We start from the raw sequence: 14,990 nt of genomic DNA on the forward strand, positions 1-14,990 counted from the left end.
AAGATGGTGCTGTTGGACAATAAAGTGATCTGGTAACATTCTCAGTCCTGCCACAACTCATTTTGTTACCGGAGAAATTGCAGGGTTCTTGTCTTCGCGCAAGAAAGAATTCAGGCGTGAGACAGAGAGTAGTGGGAGGTAAAATAGCAAGGTTTATTAGGAAGGGACATCTGTAAGGACGGATGGGCACCTCTCCAATCAGAGCCTGAGAGACTGGGGAGGAGGAAGGAGTGGAGAGATCACACCTCACCAGGCCAGGAGGGCGGCTCAGCAAAGATGCAGAGAGCTGAGCGCGCAGTCCAGTTGAGGCTGGGGGTTTTTAAGGAGATGGGTCTTGCTTCCCCACCTCTGCTCCTCTTGGAACAAAGGGCTTTTTGGATGTAAATACAAAAACTTCTCTTGAAGGTCTGAAACAAAGGACTTTATGGATGCAAATTTTTTCAGACCAGAGGAAGGGAGCAGGGTGTTTGAGATGCAGATACTAGGCTGCACCTGGGAGATTGTGGAAGGCAGAAGGGGGCAGGGCAGGATGCGAGGGCCAGACTGCCCCTGAAACATTATGGGGATGACTTTGAGATGCAGATGCATATGCTGCACATAGATGTCTTCTCTTTAGGCCTGTTACACACACATAAGCTCATAACTGACTACCTACCTAACAATTTCACTGAAACAGTGCTTGGCAATAAGCACTGTGTCTGACGATTTGTTTTATATTTTAATTTTTATTGCTCATTCTGAAGAGAATGGAGTTTCCTATTAATTGAGGATTAAAGTCCTGTCTAAAGAAAAGAATCTGGTATAGACCAAATTACCTTGAGCTTTCTTAAGCCACTCTTAACCTTTAATTATGTGAATTAGCCCTGATACAAGGCCACTTTCAGGCCTGGGAACCCCTGAGCCACTCTCTAAAGGAAGAAATAAAGAGGAAATTCGTAAGTAAATGTCAAGGCCTTCCATCTTCACTTCTTTAAGATAATTTTCAAGTTCCTTTGAAGAACAGCAAAAATAGTGACGAACTCCAAAGTACTTCTTCTTTACTTTCTTCTTTTTAAAATTAAAGATTTTTATTTATTTATTTGAGAGGTAGAGTTCCAGACAGTGAGAAGGTGAGACATAGACAAGGAAAGAGAAAGGACTTCACTCTCCCAAATGGCCAGGTCTGGACCAGGCCAAAGCCAGCAGCCAGGAATGTCATCCAGGTCTCCCACGTGGGTGCAGGGGCCCAGGTACTTGGCCCATCTGCTGCTGCTTTCCCAGTCTCATTAGCAGGGAGCTGGATGGGAAGTGGAGCAGTGAGAACTTGCTCATATGGGATGTCAGTGTGTCAGGCAGCAGCTTAGTCAGCTGTGCCACAGTGCTGGCCCCAAAGTAGTTTTCTTACCTATAAATAAATTCTATTCTGTTTTAGTATGGAGCCACTATAGCCTTTTTTAAAAATACTTTAAGTTTTTATTCAATGAATACAAATTTCATATGTGCAGCTTTTAGGAATATAGTGTTTCTTCCCCCCGCCCCATTCCCACCCTACCACCCCCATTCCCATCCCATCTCCTACTCGCTCTCCCATTCCATTTTTCATTAAGATTTGTTTTTAATTCACTTTATATACAGAAAACCTACTCTATACTAAGTAGATATTTCCACCATTTGCACCCACACAAAGTATAAAGTACTGTTTGAAGACAGGTTTTACCATTAATTCTCATAGCACACCTCATTTAAGACAGAGGTCCAACATGGGGAGTAAGTGCACAGTGATTCCTGTTGTTGATTTAACAATTAACACTTTTATTTTTGATGTCAGTGACCACCCAAGGATCTTGACATGAGCTGCCAAGGCTATGGAAGCCTTTTGCATCCACAAACTCTGTTGGTATTTAGACAGGGCCATATGCAAAGTGGAAGTTCTCTCCTCCCTTCAGTGAAAAGTACATCCTTCTTTCCACTGGGGTCTCACTCACAGAGATCCTTCATGTGAAGGACTTGTGGAAAATTGTAAAAATTTACCAGAGTTTAACCTGCTAAAAGTTTCAAGGAAGGTCAGTTTCTGGGAAACTGCAACTTAGCAGATAACAGGGAATAGCAGTTTGGAAACCCCCCCTTGTGCAATGGTTAAGATAAGTAAACCTGATGTGTACTGATGAACAACCCTGACAATAGTCACGCCATTTTAACTACCCCAGCACCATCTTAGGGAACTCTAATAAAACAGTTCCTGAAAATTGGGCCGAAACTATAAGTCAAGGGCAGGCAGCTGCGGTTTGAGATAACGGCGCCAGATAAAGGCATGGGAAGCACCCAACCGCCCCTTATCTGTGGGTCTCGGCAGACGGCAAAAGTATGCAAGGTATTTTCTGCATGCCCCCACCCCATTGTCTTATTGAAACCCTGTAACCATGCTTTTTTCTGCTTCTGTATCCCCCGCTTCTGCTATCTCCCAGGTATATAAGCGCCCCCCAGACACTACTACACATGCCTCTCTCCTGCCTCCCGTTGAGTTGGGTCTGGAGACGGCGTCCGCGAGCGCTCGTGAAATAAAGCCGCCTCTTGCATTTGCATCGTCTGGTCTGAGGATTTTTGAGTCTGGGGTCGCAATCTAAAGGGCCCAGCGGGGATTAGGGTCCTTCACATGTTGGTTATTTTTTGCTACAGTGTCTTGGCTTTCCATGCCTGAAATGCCCTCCTGGGCTTTTCAGCCAGATCTGAATGCCTTAAGGGCTGATTTTGAGGTCAGAGTGCTATTTAGGGCATTTGTCATTCTATGAGTCTGCTGTGTGGCCTGCTTCCCATGTTGGATCATTCTATCTTTTTTATTCTATCTATTATTAATACCAGACACTTGGTCTTATTTATGTGATCCCTTTGACACTTAATCCTATCTATATGATCAGTTATACACATAATATGATCACTTTAACATGTAAAATGGCATTAGTACCTGCCAACTTAATGGGATTTGGAGTCCTATGACAAATTTTTAGCTTTACCCTTATGTGCAAGTCTGTGGGAACATATGCCGAACTGTACATCTCCTCCCTCTCTAATTCCCACTCTTTTTTTTTATCAAGGATCAATTTTCTATTGTATTTAAACACCTAAGAATAATTCTGTGTTAAGAGTTCAACCAATGGTATTAAGTAGAAAAAGAAAATACTGAAAAGACTAAAATAGTAAGCTGTTCCTCAACAGCCAGGACAAGAGCTGATCAAGTCATTGCTTCTCATAGTGTCAGTTTCACTTCTACAGGTTTCCTTTTAGGTGTTCAGTTAGATGTCACAGATCAGGGAGAACATATGATATTTGTCCCATTGGGACTGGCTTATTTATTTATTTATTTATTTATTTTTGACAGGCAGAGTTGGACAGTGAGAGAGAGAGAGAGAGACAGAGAGAAAGGTCTTCCTTTGCCGTTGGTTCACCCTCCAATGGCCGCCGTGGCTGGCACGCTGCGGCCGGCGCACCACGCTGATCTGAAGGCAGGAGCCAGGTGCTTCCTCCTGGTCTCCCATGTGGGTGCAGGGCCATCCTCCACTGCATGACCAGGCCACAGCAGAGAGCTGAACTGGAAGAGGAGCAACCGGGACAGAATCCAGTGCCCCAACTGGGACTAGAACCCAGGGTGCCGGTGCCGCAGGCGGAGGATTAGCCTAGTGAGCCACAGCGCCGGCTGGGACTGGGTTATTTCACTCAGTATGATGTTTTCCAGATTCCTCCATTTTGTTGCAAATGATGGGATTTTTTTTAACCACTGTATAGTATTCCAGTGTACATATCCCATAATTTCTTTATTCAGTCTTCTTTGACAGGCATTTAGGTTGATTCCATGTCTTAGCTATTGTGAATTGAACTGCAACAAACATGGAGGTGTAGATAGCTATTTTAATTGCCAATTTAATTTCCCTTGGGTAAATTCTGAGGAGTGGGATGGCTGGGTCATAAGGTAGGGCTATATTCGGATTTCTGAGGTATCTCCAAACTGTCTTCTATAGTGGCTTTACCAGTTGGCATTCTCACCAACAGTGGGTGAGTGTACCTTTTCCCTACATCTTCACTAGCATTTGTTTTTTGTTGATTTCTGTATGAAAGCCATTCTAACTGGGGTGAGGTGAAACCTCATTGTGGTTTTGATTTGCATTTCCCTGATGGCTAGTGATCCTGAACATTTTTTCATGTGTCTGTTGGCCATTTGGATTTCCTCTTTTGAAAAAATGTCTGTTTGAGTCCTTGGCCCATCTCTTAACTGGGTTGTTTGTTTTGTTGTTGTGGAGTTTCTTGATCTCTTGATAGATTCTGGTTATTAATCCTTTATCAGTTATACAGTTTGCAAATAATTTCTCCCATTCTTTTGGTTGTTTCTTCACTTTCCTGAGTGTTTCTTTTGCAGTACAGAAGCTTCTCAATTTGATGTAATCCAAATTGTTAATTTTGTCTTTGGCTGCCTGCGCCTCTGGGGTCTTTTTCCAAGAAGTCCTTGCCTGTGCCAGTATCTTGCAGGGTTTCTCCAATGTTCTCTAATAATTTGATGGTGTTAAGTCATAGATTTAGATCTTCAATCCTTGTTGAGAGCCACTATAACCTTAATCCATGTCATGTTTGCTGTTATTTTGAGAATTAAAGGAGGAAGACATGATTGTAGGTAGGCAGGATTGCAGACATGTAGTGAACACTCAGAAAATACGTGCTGGCTATTATTCTATTTCATAATTGATCAAACACTGAGAAGAACACAGCCACCTGCTGCCCAGGCTTTGTCCCATAGGGCCTTTTCCTCTTATGTCTCCTCCATTGAACAGCAGCCTCCCAAATTAAAAAGAAAGAAAAAAGGCAGTAGAGAGGAAGTGAATGATTTCAGCCTTTGCTTGGCTCAACAAATACATGTATGGGCCATGAATGTAAGAGAGCTGTAAGAGAGCTTATCCCACAATGTCAACCTAACTGTAATGCTAATAATGTGGAGAACACAGACATCAGAGTTCATCTCCTGAACTTTAAGAGGAAGCCTCTTTCAAGATTATACTGCTGTGATTACCTGGGTCACACGCAAAGCTAATTTCTCTCATTCCCCTGCAGAATCTGATGAGGCATCCATGTGCCAATTCCAGAAATGATCTAAGGATCACTGCTGTCACTTAATCCATCCCCAGAATAGAAGTGAGGGCTTTTCTATTCACCATGTCCATAGGAATCTGGGCTACTGGATCCAGGCTGGAGAGCTTCTCTTTGTCGCACACGTAGCAGAGCAGGTTATTTCTGGCAATGGGTCACTGTGACCTCCACACAAACTCCTTGGAAATTAATGTTTCCCTTTTCTTTTTTTTTCACATCCTCGTCTTTCTTCAAACCTTATATGTACAAGTCAGTAAAACTTTTATGACTGGATGGAGGGGAAGGATATAGGAACAAGGATCACGTTTCTCCCTCCGTGTGCTAGTTCTTCCTGAACATTTCATGTGGCATCACTCAGTTCCCAGGAAGATATACAGACAAATCAGCTCTCTGGGCCCTGTTTTGGAAAATACTAAGGAGCTGTTTCTTTTTCTGTTGTTGTTCTTTAAGGCACTAATAAAAATCTTTCCTTTTTTCCTTCGTTAAGTACAAGAGTCAAGGCAGGCTGCACCAGATCAAAAAGATGACATCAGGATACGGCACACTGTATTCTTTTAAAAATATCTACGAGACTAATAATTTCAGCAAGAACCATGAATCACTGGTCCTTATACCATGCTGTTCCACAAAGATGTTTAATAAGCAATATTGTTTGCTTCATGACTAATTAACTTGAAGAGAATAAATACTCAACAACACAAAACAAGAAAACCCCCAAACCGCAGAACCTTGAAAGTTTCCCTTCATGGGTCCAGAGGGTGGAGAGTGAGTTTGGCTGGAAACATACCAAACCCTATTTGGCTTCTAATTAGAGCACTGGATCCCACCACCCATGAGGTTCAGAGTTCCTGGGAGCTCAATCTGTAGGAAGATGGAAAGCTTCAGTTTCCTGTCCTAACCATCTGCTGAAATAACTTCCATGGGTGAGCTGATTCAAGTCCTATCCAAGCTCCCAAAAGCAAGAAGACCAGGGGCGTAAGAGAGATGTAGCTTCAGTTGCCAACATTCACCTGCCCCCTGGCTGCTCTGGGCTATTCCTTGCCTGTCAGAGTCTGTTGCTGCTGAACTAAGACATCTGCCCTTGCCACAGGTGGATTAAAGGTATTGATAAGAGCTGTCTAAAGCCATTAGCACCTGACACAGGATTTGACTCACAATCTGAAAAGCTGAAAAAGCCTTGAAGAGAAGGAGTTTCCAGTTTTGTAATGACAGTGGCATGTATCGGAAGCATTTCATCAAAAAGAATGGAGAAAGTTTATGTATTAACCATCTCTTACTATGGAGGCCAATTCACCTGAAAATGGAAACTAGACCCAGTAAGTAGAATTTTAGGCAGTGAGCCTCTGTTTATAATTTCTGATTTCTTTTCTCTAAATTGACCTAAATAATCTTAGGATGGTCTTGGGAATATTGATATGGAAAATGTCCACTCACAATGTGTAAAACACTTTTTTCATTATTTCAAAAGTAGGTATTGAAATCTACAGACCACGTGTTTGGTTACAAGCTGGGGGTATGAAACTGAACAAAAGCATTGATGTCACATTAGAAAGGCTAGCGCAGTATTAAATGCACATATAATGACAAAATAGCAGCTAGCATTTAGTCAGTACTTAGCTGTTCTATGCAAAAGCCATGCATGAACTTATTTAGACGTCACAATGACCCCACGAGGTACTCATAGTTAGTATTTCTATTATGCAGATTGCTTTAAAAGCCAGGTGCCCCAGGAAGTTACGTAAGTGTCAAAGGTCCCAGAGCTAGCAAGTATCAGACATGAGATTCACTCTCGGGAAGCCTGGCTCCAAAACCACTGTTATCGTAAGCAAAGTATCACGCTGGTAAACATTTCTAAATCTTTACTTACTACCCCACCATCCCATTTACTCTGTACTCCAACTTTACTCTAAGAAGATCTTTAGTATAATGTGTCAGCAATTGTAAGAACTTTTATTAATCAACGACACCCCCGGAAGTAGTTAAGGATTATTAGATCTATCATAGGAAAGAGAAAAACTCAATCTCAAAACGTGAATTGATTTGCCACGTGGCCAGTCATTTATTCATTTGTCAAACAAAAATTGTCTGAACACTAGGTGGCACACACAGATGATTAAGACATAATCTCCAAGGAGCACAGAGAAATACAAGGGGAATAATGAGAAATGAGAGATCAGTGCTGCCCTCCGAGACGAGGTGAGCTGTGTGATGACAACGCCCTTTCTATAACTCCACTCGCCTTCTCGTATAATGATGCACGGATGAGATGGAGCTTGAAGTCTGTGGTGCTATGTGTTAAAGCAATTAAGCTTTCCTCTTTAAAAAACAATCACACTGGGGCCAGTGCTGTGGCACAGTGGGTTAAGCCGTCACCTATAGCCCCAGCATCCCATATGGGCATTCAAGTCCCAGCTGCTTCACTTCTGATCCAGTTTCCTGTTAATGCACCTGGGAAAGCAGCAGAGGATGGCCCAAGTTCTTGGGCCCCTGCCACCCATGTAGGAGACTTGAAAGAAGCTTTGGGCTCCTGTTGCAGTCATTTGGGGAATGAACCAGTGGATATAAGACCTCTTTCTGTCTCTTTCTCTCTTTCTCCTTCTCTCTGTAGCTCTACTTTTCAATTAAATAATGTAACTCTTAAAAAAAAAAATTAAGATCACATCTCCACTACTGTGGCTATATACAATCTCCTATGAACAATGCAAGGTGGTTGGCTTGAAAGTCCAGTTTATAGTATTTCACTGTTCTCTATCATTCAAATAATTCCTGAGCAGCCACCAATTAGAAGACAGTGTTCCGGTGGGTGCCGCGGCTCACTAGGCTAATCCTCCGCCTTGCGGCGCCGGCACACCGGGTTCTAGTCCCGGTCGGGGCGCCGGTTCTGTCCTGGCGGCCCCTCTTCCAGGCCAGCTCTCTGCTGTGGCCAGGGAGTGCAGTGGAGGATGGCTCAGGTGCTTGGGCCCTGCACCCCATGGGAGACCAGGAGAAGCGCCTGGCTCCTGCCATCAGATCGGCGTGGTGCGCCGGCCGCAGCGCACCGGCCGCGACGGCCATTGGAGGGTGAACCAACGACAGAGGAAGACCTTTCTCTCTGTCTCTCTCTCTCACTGTCCACTCTGCCTGTCAAAAAAAAAAAAAAAAAAGAAGAAGAAGAAGAAGAAGAAGAAGAAGAAGAAGAAGAAGAAGAAGAAGAAGACAGTGTTCTGGTGGTCTGATGATCATGAAGTAAAAATGGACATGTTTCTTATATCCAAGGAATTTTAATTTAGCAAAGGCATGTAAACCTACATGGAAGTAACAAGGCAGGAAATGATGATGGCAAGTATCGAGATGTAATGCTCTGAAAATTGTACATGAGAAGGAAAGCAATGAATACACTCCTGACTGGAGTCGGTGTTGTGGCACAGTGGATAAAGCCACCACCTGCAACATCGGCATCCAATATGGGTGCAGGTTCGAGTCCCGGCTGTTTCACTTCAGATCCAGCTCCTTGCTAATGGCCTGGGGAAAGCTGCAGAAGATGGCTCAAGTGCTTGGGCCCCTGCCACCCACACGGGAGACCCAAATGAAGCTCCTGGCTTCAGCCTGGCTTAGCCATCGCCATTGCTGCTATTTGGTGAGTGAACCAGCGGATGGAAATTCTCTCTCTCTCTCTTTTCCCCCTTCCCTCTATCTCTCCCTCCAACTCTTTCAAATAAATAAATAAATCTTTTTTAAAAAGAAATATTAATATGGTCATGACCTAGAAGACCATTGACAAGTTTACTATAAGATATTCACAGGGCAGGCATTTGGCTCAATGGTTAAGATGTCACTGGAGATACCACAGCCCATTTTGGAGTGCATGGGTTCAAGTCCCAACTCTGCTTCCCTTCCGGCTTTCTGCTGATGCGCACACTGGGAGGCAGTGCTAATGGCCCAAGTACATGGGTATCTGCCACCTCCACGGGAGACCTGGATTTAGCGTCTAGCTCTTGGTTTCCACACGGCCCAGCTCTAGCTGTTGTGGGCACTTAGAGATCAAAGATCTCTCCCTCTGTCTCTCACGCTCACACTCACTCTCAACATTTCAAATAAATGATAAAACATAACTTTTAGAAAAAGATACTTAAGAGTGGATGAAAAGAAAATAGAATATCTTGGTTGTAAGGCTATTAAATATGAACTGATTTTTGGGTTTTCATGAGAAATCTAAGATGTTATAGACAAGAAGGAAAGGCTTCATTTTTTAAATAATTTTATTTTAATAGTTTAGCCATACTTATCATCTATGTCCTGTGGTTCAAATAGCCTGACCCATGGACCCTAAAACCAACGGTCTCTCAGGGAGCATGGTAGGTGAGTAAATTAAAACACTGGTTGCTTATTTTGATGAGTTTTGCCTCATCACAACTTTTCCAACTCCTTAAATATGTCTGCCTATTTAAGAACAGGTTCAGCATAAAATAGAAACTCCTTAGCATGCAGTTCAAGACCCTTCCTGACACCCCTACCTGCTTCTATCCTTTCAGTCTCATCACTCTGAGCTCATAACCTATACTCCCGGCAAGATGAATTATCTCAGGTTCCCCAAACATGGCGTGAATTTGTACCACACAGCCCTCCGCCAATCCCTTCTTCCTGCATCTTTCTAAACTTAGCTCAGTGGCCACCACCTCTTGAAAAGGCCTTCTTGCCACTTCCCCTGGATCAGTCAAGAATCCTTGCTTTCTGTTCCCGCATGTTCTGGGCTTCCTCCTGCATAGCCTCCTGGCTGTTTCTCCCTAAACTAGACTGACAGCATACGGGAGGCATGGATTGTGGCCTTCATTGTGTTAGTTTTCGAGTACCAGTCTGAGGCATGGCAACAGGAGGAGTCTGATCTATTAGCTAAATGCAAATAAGGAAAAAGGGAAGAAGGCAAAGCAAATCACTGTGTGTCAAAGAGAAGGGGAAGCTGTTCTCAATTAGAGGAATCTCAGGCTGCTGGAGGATTTAAAACTGAAAGTAATTACATTTTCCTTGATATAACAATTGCCCTAATTTTTAAAATTCATCAGTGTCACCTCAACAAATTCCTTTTGGACGTTTTTAGGTCCTCTGCTTGAACAGATTTCAGACAATTTTAAATCACTGTTTCCCATATTTGGTCCTAAAATGTTAATTTTGAAATTATACACACACACACACAAATGAAAAAAAAATACCAAAATGCATGCTTAATTATTATGCTTTCATCTGAAACAATGGTGTTGTCACAGGCATTATTGTTCCACATCACAGCAAATATCTTGAAAAGCAACATCACCTTTTCATAAGACATAAAAATTTCAAAAGGAATTTTGAAAGCAATAGAAGCTATGACCAGCTTTATGTATCAAAGTACAGTCTGGGTGCTTCTTTGGCAGCTGCAACTTTTGCCTCACCAATTCTTTCCTGCTGACCACCCAAAAATTGGACCATGTTCATAAAATAAATTTGGCTTCAGTCTCCTCGGCTTTATTTTCCCCAGTGAAGTCATGTGTTTGAGAAAGGAAGGCATGAGATGTGAAACTTTATGGCCAAGCATCCATGTTTTACAGCTTCGGGTTCAATCATAGCTGTTGTATAAATATAGGCTCACACTGTCCGGTTCTTAAAAACATATGCTATATACTAATCTCTGTTTAATTCAGGTCACCTTCCCTAAACAACTTTGAATGATCAACAAATATTAGCCAGAGTTTCTGTTTTGTGAATATGTTAGCAATACAGTAAGTTTGCTAATCTACGCTTGTGAAGGATGAAAATGAGTGACTGTAATAAGCAAATTGTTCCTATGCCAGGCTTGTCCTCTTAACTCACAGCAACACCAGGCAATTATAGGAACTCTTCTCCAGTCAACTATCATCCAGGATGGACAACCTTGTATTTGCTGCTTACCCTTGGAATTGTCACTAATAAATAGGTTCACCAAACACGGAAGCAACTTCTAAAATTGAAAAGAAAGCACCCCAGGTTCTAGAGTTAAATGCCTCCATGTCCACTTGAAGCTAGTGACTTGCTTATGACAAGCACCAGCAGCAACAGCAATATTCCCAACACCTATGTCTCAATATTGCCACCTGCTGCTCACTCCAGGTTCGATGTCTACATTTCAAGCCACATAACTGCAGACACTTCCTCTGGGAAACAGATTCGTGAGCCTTGGGTAACTGTCAACCCCTAACAGAATTAAAAAGTAATTGCTCTACTGGGGCCAAAGGCATTGCTGTCCTGTGGATGACCAGGTGATAATCATAGAGTTTCACAAGTTGGAAATACATTGGCTTATTAACTTTTTGTATGTTTTGTTCTCACCTATGTCTCCAGCATTTAGAACAGTACTTGACACATTGCACATGCTCATTGCATATTTACTACATAAGTGAATACCCAAAGAATGATAATTGCTTTTAAAAATTCACCACACTACTTAACTATTTCAATAATTCTTTTTTTCTTCTAGGAAATAATATCCCTATATCCAATTGATACATAAAGAAATGAATGTAATAAAAGGGGAGTTCTAGATGGTTGAGTCAAAAATCATGTAACATCTAGATAAAAATGTGTATGATTTAGAAAACTTACTAACAATAGTTTATTCTGTAAATCAGTGTTGGTACCGATTCCATTTTATTCTAATAAAATTTAAAAAGGTAAAAACGCTTAAGTGATATATTTCATTCTTTTCTAAGCATTTACTGCCTCATTCCCTCATTTATATGTTACCCATGACACTAATATATTTCTTCCCACTAACACTTAACCAGAACTGAAAAAGAGTATCAACTTAGCTTCCACAAATTCAAAACAAGAGGTTGTTTGCTGAAAAATTATACTTATCAAGAGTAAAATGAGTTTCAAGAAAAGTATCTTTTTTTAAGTGCTGACTTTCTTCCCAACGGCCACCAGCCCCACAGTGCTAACATCTAGATTTACATGGGTCACTTGTATTCTGAGACATTTTACTGGTATGCCAAAAAAGCATTACCTTCACCCCTCTTTATCTCGGCCATCTGTCAGTGTCACATCTGCTGATAGCAACCTTTAGACTGAAGAAATGTCTCCTTCTATAACAAAGAGCAAGTTGGCTTACTGCATGGTAGAAAAGAGTGGGTTCCCCAAGTTTTGGGCTCTTCTCCCAGATACTACCTGCTGCAAGTACACATATCCACGCTGGCCCATCAGCATCACCCTGGGGAACTGGTATGGCATAAGGATTCTCAGCTACTGTGTTTGCTGTAATAAAGTCTCTCAACTGTCAAGTCGTGTATCTTCTGTCAGCACCCATGAAACTGTGACAGATAACATGTAACTTGAAAGTGGGGGTAAATCTCCAACTCCTCACAGTTCTTGAGAGCATGGCTTTATCTAAGAATGGCAATACTCACAAATAGGAAACCCCAGCACAAAAGACCACAAAGTGAATTCCCAACAGGAAGACTCAATGATTCCAGAGATAAATCATCCATTACATAAACTGAAACTAGCTCTTCCCCTAGTGTAAATAAACTTTTAGACAAGAAAAAATATTTTAAAAGATCTGAAATTACTTATTTTTAAAATTCAGTCCTTTATTTAAACTTGTGTTATTTCTGAAAGTTATACCAAAGTTTAGGTAACATGGCAAGATTTTTGTTAAATTTGTAGTTTCTAAAATATAAATCAAAAGAAAAATACCATTTGCAAGTCATGAGAGACATTTTGTTCTTTCATTTTAATGGATTTACTCACTACATAATTCCATCATTTATTACTTCTTAATAATATAGTGAATAATTCATTTCGAGTCATGATTAAGCATCTACTCTCCAAACTCCAGATTTCTGTTTTAATGAGGTAAAAGTGTCCATTTTCTTTCACATTAAGTTTTTTTTTTTTTTAATTTGGAGTTGGAAATGATTTCCTTATGCTTTGAAAAGGAAGAAAGAATTCCACACTCTTCTGAGTGCCATGTGGCCATAGAAACTGCTACAGGATGGATAAATCCCAGCTGAGCTTATAATTTGGCTTGTCAGCATGCCATGACATTTAGTGATGAAACAAGGGATCTAGAAATCAGAAGTCTTTGAGGTTAAGAAACACGAGTTCTCTTCTCCCGAGCTGACCTGAATTATAACTACATTGAGTTTGAGAAAGTAACATTCTGCATACTCAATCAATCTCTCTCTCTCTCTACCCCTCTCACTTGCTCAAGACACAGTTCTCCCTTAAGGGCCCAGGAATAATGTTAGAAGAAAACTCTCCTTGGCAAAGTACCAAAAAATGAGAACAGAGAAAGCAAGAGAAAGAGGAAAAAAAATCTGTATTTTACAAAGCTATAAACTATGATGTGTACCAGAAAACACTATTTTATAACATCTCCTATAACTGTTTTTCTTAGAAACAATATTCATCAATTTGCAGATGTCCTACTTATTTTGTAGAATGAATATATGATGTAAATTTATGAGCCTCTTATTCAAAAATAGTACTGCTAGAGAGAAACTAAACTAGTGCTCAACATCATCTTCTTAGTTCAATAGCTCCAGTAACAGCTCTGTCTCCTTTTAAAACAAAGATATCCCAAGCAACTAATAATCAGATAATATTTAACAGTTTTATAATTATAGCACCCATATTTTGTAAATTTATTATTCATCCTTTTTTTAAAAGTGTCTTATTAGTAAAGAAGTTCAAAATTAAGTCATTTTTTTGACATTGACCAGAACACTGTGTTTAGAGCACTGATGTCATGAATTTAGATCACAACGTTCCTAGCTTTCAGTATTTCTCCATTCATTGCCTGTTATATTGTCCATTTAAAAAAAAATCAAAATTTAAGATGCTAAACCATCCCAGTAAGATCATTTCAAGGTGTGTTTTATGTTGTGAAAAGTAGAAAATAATTTCAAATAATACCACCAGCTTTATATACTGAGCGCTACTCAAGTGAGGTGAACAGGTGAATGTTATCACCCAAAAAGAGCCACCTGCTACAGTCAATAATAAATCAGTCAACCAGCAGAACCAGAGTGTTTCTCAATCTCAAGAAGATCTAGAAATGGTCCAAAGCAAAATTTCCCCTTGACTTAAAAAGGCAAGACAAAGATGCAGCCCTCAGGCCAATGCACCATTTCAAGCCTTACAATTTGCACACAGAAGGCTTCCAACATTCATGTATATTCATGTATTTTTACTGATAAATTAAAGAGGATTTGAAAAAGAACAAAGGACTTCGGTTAAAAAAAAAAAGTTCTTTTTTAACCTGTACATATTCTAATTTGCTTCCTCTTTGAGGAACACCACCACACAGGGACAAGTGCCTGCAGAGAGCAATGGCAGTTCTAAGATAAAACTCTCATGAGGTTTAAGTAATCTTTAGCATAGAGTCTTTAAATTTGAGAACTAAATAATGGCCATAATAGGGATATATTTCTAAAATTCTTCTTTGTCACTGTCAGTTTTGAAATTCTACATGGAGTTTGACTTCTGTAATATGTTGCCAGCCTGTTCAAGTAATAGATCCCTTTGTGTGTGCCGATTGCCTAAAATTATAAACTTGATCTCACACTGACCTTGTTAGCACTGCTGAAAAATTCATTGGTCTTCTGTAACCAGGTTTTCCTTTCCACCATGAGCTGACCCAATTCCTCTTGAAGCCGATTCAGTTTCTGATTAGAGAGCTGCAGATGTTCGTTCTCCGCGTGGTCTTTTGACAGCAGGATCCCCCGGGCCTCACTCTCCAGCTTCTCCACAGCCAAAGTCCATTCCTACAAGAGATCACTCTCTTTAGTTCATCTTACACATCCCTCACTTGTGGATGCTGTGTCCGTGACCTCTTAGAACTCCCATGTTGAAATCTAACCCCCAATACAATGGTGTTAGAGAGCAGGGCC

General features: G+C 41.0%; 1 protein-coding gene across 1 annotated transcript in view; it reads right to left on the bottom strand.

Moving 5' to 3' along the window:
- The window catches only part of CCDC141 (coiled-coil domain containing 141), a 202,317-nt gene that overhangs the window by 79,770 nt on the left and 107,557 nt on the right, over window positions 1-14,990 (bottom strand). The window contains exon 7 of the mRNA XM_062188558.1: window positions 14,670-14,864. Within this exon, the coding sequence (XP_062044542.1) occupies window positions 14,670-14,864 (195 nt within the window). The remainder of the gene's footprint in view (window positions 1-14,669; window positions 14,865-14,990) is intronic.

The sequence above is a fragment of the Lepus europaeus genome, chromosome 1 (assembly GCF_033115175.1).
Source record: "Lepus europaeus isolate LE1 chromosome 1, mLepTim1.pri, whole genome shotgun sequence".
Classification (NCBI taxonomy): domain Eukaryota; kingdom Metazoa; phylum Chordata; class Mammalia; order Lagomorpha; family Leporidae; genus Lepus; species Lepus europaeus.